Consider the following 8,058-nt stretch of genomic DNA (forward strand, 5'->3'; position numbering starts at 1 on the left):
CACACACACACACACTGAGGAGTTAACCCCTATCACTCCTTTCCAGTACTCAGTCCATCTCTCTCCCCCTAGAGCTGGCCCTCTTCCGCCCACTCCAGCTTCGGAGAGGCAGGACGGATCCCCATCGGGACCTTACCACAACCCTTTCCCTTGCCCTGGGCAGAGGTCCCGGGATAGGCTAAGTGTCCCCATGACCCCTTCTTGACCTCGGGCCCCAAGGGAGCATCCTGCAGAGAGGAAAGCAGCCCACAAGTCGCACCCCCTTCCTTCGTCCCCAGACTGGCGCACACACCCACTTCCCCAACTCGTGTGAACCCGAGTCCGTGTAAACGCCCGCTCCCAGCTTAGGGCTACGCCACGCACCCCGTGGCCGCCAGCCTGCCACCGCCACGCCGCGTTCGGCCCTCCCCCAGGGATTTGCAGCGACACCCGCAGCTCCGAGCCCTGCGGAGGCTGGGTGTGCGGGGAGGGGGTGCACTGCAGGAGCCGCGAGGCGCCTGGGGCCCGGGGCGCACCCCGGGAAGGTCATGACTTTCTGAGATTGGGGGAGGGGGCGCCTGCCGCATTTGGGGGTGGGGGCCGACACACGTGGAAGGCACCTGCTGCGGTAAGGAAAGGGAGGGGGCGTTTCTCCGAGATCGGGAACCCGCTGCGGTCACGCGCCCCGCACCCCTAGACTAGTCCTCGGAGCCGCGGATCGGGACCCGATCTCCAGGTCCCCGCCTCCCGCGGAACCCCACAGCCACTCGTCCTTACCTGCGGCCACAGGTGCACGCTCCTGGCCGGGTCCCGCGTCGGGCGGGGGAGGGAGCACGGCCCGCTACTCCCACCCGCGCGGGCTCTCCCCTCCCCCGGCCGCCTCCACAGCCGCCGCCGGTGCCCTTTGCTGCAGTGCGAGAGCCGCCGCTGCCGCCGAGCCGGCCCGGGCCCCGGTCGCCCCGGTAACCGCGACTCCACCTGGCGCGGCGCGTTGCGCCGCCGTGCGCATCCCCTCTCGGCCCCCTCCCGCGGCGCGGCCCCGCCGGCGCAGCCCCGCCGAAGAGCAGAGGAGGCTGGTAGCTGCGTCGCCGCGGTCACCCGATACGCCGGCCCGCCGCCCGGGACTCGGGTTGCAGCAGGAGGGAGGGAGGTTAGACAGCCTAGAGGAAGCGCGGGGGGAGGGGCTGCGGCTTGGTCTAACCTCTGGTCCCTTCCCAGGATCCTCCTCACTGCCCCCCATCTCCAAAGGTCTTAATTATCCCCACCTTCCCGGCCTTTAACCTCATTTCAGCAGCGCCCCTTTGCCCCTTTAATCCTTCCATGACTTAATCCCCGACTGAGTCTGAGAGGCCTAAGACGCCTTAGTTTCCTTGTTGGCCTCTAATCATGCCTTGCTGTGTGATTCAGGTCCTTTGCAGCCAGTCTCTGTGCCTTGGCTTTACGAGAATGAACCTCAGACTTACCCCTGGTGGGGAGGAATATAATAAACTGTATCAAGAGATGACAAGATCCTGGGCTTACTCTTAAGCTCTGGGGCAAAGGTCCCCCACAAACTCTCCTTCCTCCATCAGAGTATAATTCCAGACAGACAGACAGACCATCATTCCATCACAGGACACAACTGAGCCAATGAGAGTCCAGCCTCATGTCTGCCTCTGAGGCTCCAAAGCCCTAACCCTGCCCCCAACACTCCATCTCAGAGATCCGAGGCACCAGGGTCCATCCTGTGCCTGTCTTCTGTCCATCACTATGATTGTCCTACTGTTGTCAGCCTGTGATCTCCACCACACCGGTGGCCACTCATGACAACTCCCTCCCACCTGTCATCCAGCCTTAGGAACAAACGCATCGCATCCCTGTCCCTGCTCCCCAAGTTCAGCCAGAATGGGACTGAGAGTCAGAGAGGAAGCGGCTCTGTGCCCTGAGGATGATACCCAGCCTGTCAAGCTCTTACTAGACAGGTTCCTCTCAGCCCACGCATCCGGGCTCTGGAGGCTCATCACATCCTAGCTGGTCACAATATCCTTTTATTTTCCTTGGGAAAGTCCAGCCTTGTCACACTGGAGTGCGTGAAGAACTGGACCTCTTCCACTAAAAGAACTGGCAGCCACAGCCCTTCTACCTTCTACCTACTATGGTGGCCATCAAGTCCAAAACTCCCTGGTTCCAGGTACAGCTAGAACTCCTGGTCCCCCCCTCCCCATGCCTGCTATTTCTCTCCTGGCACAGTGTGCAGGCCTGAGCTGGGAGAGCATGCTGAAATATATCCTCTTATCAGGGAAAATGAGGCTCAGGGAGGAATGGGGAAACAGGATCAGAAGCAATGGCTAGATGCCCTAGGTCTTTTTAAAAACTGCAAGAAGGGAGAGAGAAAGACACCACGCAGAACTTCCTGGTGGTCAGATGGGGGAAGGCAGGCTCCACTCAGAATAAGACAAGAACAAGAGACTCCTGGGAGCCCAAGAAACAAGACTAGGTCCTCTTGCTTAAAAGAGAGAAATAACTATTTATTTGTTGGTTGGTTGGTTGGTTGGTTGGTTGGTTGGTTGGTTGGTTGGTTGGTTGGTTGGTTTTGAAACCATTACTGTCCCTCAAAGAGGTTCCAGCTAGATTTGGGGAGGCAATTGTAAGGACTCAATCGGGGAGTTGTGAATCCAGGGCGTGGGGGGTTTCTTGAAAGTGAAGGATTCGCACATAAAAGAGAAGGGGTACAAAATAATTCTCACTATCCCCCCCCCTTACAAAAAAAATAGGGCCTCCCCAAAGCCGAACTCCACCGTGGATTTTTGTGGGTGGGATGGGTGGCTCACCTGGGCAGGCTGGCCAGCCCCTGAGGGGGTGGAGTCGCCGTGGAGGTGGGAACAGAGGGAACTGAGGAGGCACACAGGGTCCACGGTCCAGCCGCCGACCTGTGTGTGTGAAGCAAGGGACACCCCATTAGGGGGAGCGGGCAGGAGCCGCTGGGACTGGAACCAGACAGGGATGGATGTTCCCAGGGCAAGCTCTGACACAAGGAAGGGAGCCAGAGACGTGGAGGGGCCTTCACAATGGCTGGTACTTTTTTTTTTTTTTTTTTGGTTTTTTCGAGACAGGGTTTCTCTCTGTAGCCCTGGCTGTCCTGGAACTCAGAAACCCGCCTGCCTCTGCCTCCCGAGTGGTGGCTGGTACTTTTAAGTAGGGCCCCAAGTTCTTCTGTATGCCTGACAGTCCAGGGCTTTCCCCACCGGAGAGGATCCTTATTTCCAGTTCCCAGCTGCCTCCAGTAAACTCCTCCAGTATCTGCCTCCTTTCCTTCCTAAACAGGACACCTCAGATCCCACACCACAGGGTGATCTCCCTCCTGCTGTCTCTCTCAGCCATCTCTGTAACCCTGGCTTCCTGCTCCTACCCAAGACCACCAGACCAGACTCCTCCAGCGCTTTCCCGCCTGCCCTTGGCCTCTGGCCCCAGACTCTCCCCTGACAACCAAGCAGTCCTGCTCCGCGTCCTCCTGGCCTCACACTACTATGCTGCACTGCGCCTGGGTACTCTGCCCACTGAAAGGGCCCTGGGTCCTACCTCGGAGCCTCTGAAGGAGCGGATGGGGACAGGACAGAGGGAAGGGATGAGCCGGAGCATGGCTTGGTGTCCCTTAGAGCTGCCACCTGGCTGCTCTCATCTTTTTTTTTTTTTTCTTTCTTTCTGCTAAACAGACATCTGTGTAACCAGGGTGTCTAGCTCCTTAGTACACCTGGTCTCCAAACGCTGAAACTGGCCACAGCTTCTGCTTATCCCTGCCCAGACAACACCTAGGCGTCTGCAGTCTAGGCACCGACTGCCCCATGGCTCCTCTCTGATCATTTTCTGCATTAATGGCTGTCTCATGACCCACTCTCACTTCTGCCCCTAACTTGACTGCTCCCAGGTCCCCTGAAGCCAGGGTCCCCCTGGAGTTCAGAAATAGATATAAGGTATCCATTTGGCATCCTGGAAAGGTCCCTCCCAGTTTCTCACCCCACCCCCATTGACTATCACCCATTTCTCTGTCTTTCCCAGGGACTGACATCTCCCTGTCAGTCAAGAGCTTCTTCTTAGCTCTCATGTGGGTCTATGTAGCCCAGGTTGGTAACTGAGGATGGCCTTGAATTTCTGATTATCTCGCCCCTCCCCACATCCTTCCTCCCAGAGTAATGGGATTGCAGGCATGCACCACTACAGCCAGTTTGTGCAGTGCTGGGAATCAAACCCACACACAGCCTCTGGCCTGCCAGGCCAGCACTCTGTACCAACTGAGCTTTGTCCCAAGCCTTTAGCTACATCCTCCCCACCTGCCTTCCCGATTTATAGATCCAGACCACCAATAGACCAACAGCCCCTGCTCAGTTTCCCCTCCCACTCTGTCCACACACCCCTTCCCTTCCTCTCCTCCTTCCCCTGCTTCAGGCCAGCCCACACCCAGCTTTAATGTAGTGTTTATAATAGATACAACCCTCATGGTCTCTACTGGCCCACCCCACTTTATCAGTCTGCCTCCTCATGTCCCACTGCAAACCTTTTCCCCTACCCCCAGTCTCTTTTCCCAGAGGGACTTTTGCGTCATGCCCCCAGTCCACTCAAGCCCGAGCTGCTTCCCCAGTACCTGCTGATACAGCATTTTCTTCCTTCTGTTCAAACCCTCTCGCCCTGCTAGTCCTCATATAGGGACCACTTCATCCAGACAGCCTTCCCTAGGGACCACCTCCTCCAGGAAACCTTCCTATCAGGCCCCTGTAACTGATATTTCTGATCCTAACCCCCCCCCCAATGGACCAGGATGCTCATGCAATGTCTAATTCTCTACCCCCACCCCACCCCATCCCCCAGCTAAGGAGGTCAGGGCTCTACCTGAGTCTCGAACCCCTTCTGATCTTCACCAACCTGGACCCTGTTCCCAGGGGTGGGGGTGGGGGACTCTAGAGCCAGGAAAATGCAAAAGACAGAGACTAGAGAGGAGGACTGGGGGCAAGCAGGGTCCCAGAACCATGGCGTTCCTGATCTCTGCAATGGGGGGGGGGCAAGGTCCCTCCCTGACCCCAGCCACACTGAGTGTTACACCTGGAAAAGGAGCTGTGACCCAACCCTCCTCGGAGTGACTGAAGGAGTGCTAATGGACAGACACTGTCCATCTTCTCCCAGAAGGGACAAGGCCCAAAATTCCAGAGCTGGGACACACCAGCCCCTTCCCAACGCAGGGCTAAACACAGAATACTAGCCCCAAGAGAAAGCTGGTGCTTGGGTGGGGAAGGGCATCATGGAATCCAGGCTGGGCAAGGCTGAGGAGAGAAGCTTTTCCTACCCCAGGTAGGTCCTGGGCCAAAGGCAGAGGCCCCAGCCCCTCCCCTCCCGCGGCCTTACCGAGGGCAGGAGAGAGCCAAGGAACAGATCTAGATCAGTCGCACAGTAACACAGCCAGTCTGCCTTCCTGAAGGAGGTAGTACTAGGCTCCGGTTCTGGGCTCTATTCAGGCTAGGCCAAGTGAGATGCAGACTTCCAAACCTCCCATGTCTGAGAGAGGTGCTACCACCAAGCATTTCAGCTCTCCCACTGGGTCCTCGGTGCCTGAAGCTTCCCTCCCATGCCTTTTCCCCAATCATTCCTTTGGCCCCGTGTGGGCTGAGGCACACTTTCCGGCCCCTCTTCCCACATTCTGCTGCTCCAAGGTGACAAGCAGATGGCAGAGACCTGGAGACGGAGCCCCACGCCTTTCTCCTCCAGACTCCAGAAAAGACCAGAGGGCCCTGGGGACAAACTCCCCAACTCCAGGCTCCCTGCTCTGCCCCAGATCCCAATCCGATCCCTGCAGACCCCGCCCCTGAGAAACTCACCTGCTCTCGCATCCTGTCTTGCTGACCTCGCAGAGCCAGGGCATGCTGAGGGTACTTGCTCTTCAGGTGGTCCATGAACGCATCTCGCTTGCGGTCAGCATCGGCCTTCTGGAGCCCGCTGAGGGCCTCCAGGCTCTGGGCAGCGATCACCGTGTGCCGGCGCTCGGAGGTGTGCACCAGCCCCACGTTGGAGAAGCGCCGGCCCCCGCTGCCCGCTCCGCCCCCACCCCCCAGGGTCCGGTACTCCCGAGGGTACTCGGCATCGTCGGCAGACAGCATGGGGGGGCTGCTCCGCTCCGGATCTGCGAGAGGGGAGAGGGTCTGGGGTCACCAAGGCGCCATGCCAAAGAGCTGCCCATCTCCCACAAGGGTCCCTGTGGGGCAGGGCGGGGTCTGATTATGAGATAGAGAGGTCTTTGGGAGCTGAAAGGGGGCGGGGGAGGAGGAGGGTACATAAGGTGAACTTAGAATTTCAAGTTGGGGGTGGCGAGCAGGTCCTGCATGCAGCTCGGCTCTTTAGTTTGCTTTGGAGCAGGCAGGGGAGTTAGCTGTCTGGACAGGAGAGACAAGGAGTATTGGAGGTGTCCAGGTCACCTCGGTCCCTTTCCTAAAGACAGGGGAAAGAGCTGCACGGTGCTCTAGAATATTCTCTAAGGAGAGGCTGGAGCCATGAGCACCTTCCCCAGACCTGTGCATTCAGGACCGTATCCTTCAGCTAGGGGGCTAACTAGGAGAGGGACCAGGGAATCATGGGAGGGGGGAGGGCAAAGGTCAGTCCCAGGGCTTCTTCCCAGGGATGAATGGAGGCCCAGAGACTGGGACAGAGAGACTCCCTTTCCCTCCCCGCAGCCCCAAGAGACAAACAGATAGACAGACAGCAGAGGCTGGGCACAGAGAGGACAGTGAGAGATGGACAGAGAGAAACTTACAGGAGAAAGCTGGCAGACAAAACAGGTCGACCCTCCCCTCCCCCCCCCCCCCGACTCTCAAGATCTCCTCACAACACAAGACCCACAAGTGACTGCACAGGGGACAAAGACAGAACAGAAGTGGGGCAGGGGAGGCCGGGGGCTGAGGTCTCCATAGGAATCCTTAATCCCCTCCCAAGTCCCCTCAGGCGACTCCTCCAGCTACAGCCTTCCCCTGCTCAGCATCTTTCCCCAGTCTCATCCCTAAGGCAGGCAGGCCGGCCCTCCTGGGTAGCCACCTTAGCCATATTTCTGAATATGAAATAGTTGCTTGCCTGCCCCCCACCCGAGGTCATCCTATTGAGAGACAGGGTTCTCCATACATCCTGCCCAATCACCCACCCCCAGAATGGCAACCCCTAAGCATGGTCTAGGTAGGGCTGGAGCATTAAGCCCCACCAGCCAGGCTTGCACCCACACCAACACTGTCCCACTGCACAGCTCCTGGAAGGACAGACGGGGGCAAAAGGAGACATAACTGGGATCCTGGGACTTGGCCCGGTTTATGAGAGCCCTCTTCCCTCCACACAACTGCTTAGCAGGCCTGCTGCTGGGCCACACTCACCCAACACCCAACCACAGGGGGAGAAAAAGAGACTGAGCCACATGTCAAGACTAGCTACCTCAGCACCAACACACACGCACATTCACGCGTGTGCACGCACAGACACACAGAGGCACCACACAGAACCAATCCACCAGCAATACACTCAAAAAGAGCCACCACACACACACACACACACACACACACACACACACAGGGCGGAGACTCCCTACTCATGGCACCAGCAGAAAGAAGAGGGAGGGGGAGGGGAAAGGGGAAGGGAGAGGGGAGGAGAGGGAGAGAGAGAGGGAAAGGGGAAGGGAGGAAAAGGAGGAGGGAAGGGAGAGGGAGGGTGAGAAGGAGAGGGAGAAAGGGAGGGGGAGGGAGGGGGAGGGGAGAGGAGCCACCCTGACACACACAGCACACTCTTCCAGGCTATGACCCAGACACCCAGATACAGGCATCTGGGGCTCATAACCCCAGAAGACCCAGCACTTCTCACTAAACCACAAAAAATACAACAGCTCCCATAAGAACTTCAGTCATAGCCGGGCGGTGGTGGCGCACGCCTTTAATCTGAGCACTTGAGAGGCAGAGGCAGGCAGATTTCTGAGTTCGAGGCCAGCCTGGTCTACAGAGTGAGTTCCAGGACAGCCAAGGCTACACAGAGAAACCCTGTCTTGAAAAACCAAAAAAAAAAAAAAGAATAGCCAGGAACATGGTG

General features: G+C 58.0%; 1 protein-coding gene across 12 annotated transcripts in view; it reads right to left on the bottom strand.

Annotated features, from left to right (window-relative positions):
• The window catches only part of Srcin1 (SRC kinase signaling inhibitor 1), a 65,750-nt gene that overhangs the window by 35,244 nt on the left and 22,448 nt on the right, over positions 1–8,058 (bottom strand). For 9 of the 12 annotated variants that reach the window (XM_029545762.1, XM_029545759.1, XM_029545767.1 and 6 more), the window contains 2 exons: positions 5,823–6,124; positions 2,790–2,888 (listed from right to left, as the gene is read on the bottom strand). In XM_029545762.1, the coding sequence (XP_029401622.1) occupies positions 2,790–2,888; positions 5,823–6,124 (401 nt within the window). The remainder of the gene's footprint in view (positions 1–2,789; positions 2,889–5,822; positions 6,125–8,058) is intronic. The other 3 variants (XM_029545763.1, XM_021212893.2, XM_029545769.1) reach the window with 1 other exon arrangement.

The sequence above is a fragment of the Mus pahari genome, chromosome 14, assembly GCF_900095145.1.
Source record: "Mus pahari chromosome 14, PAHARI_EIJ_v1.1, whole genome shotgun sequence".
Taxonomy (NCBI): Eukaryota; Metazoa; Chordata; class Mammalia; order Rodentia; family Muridae; genus Mus; species Mus pahari.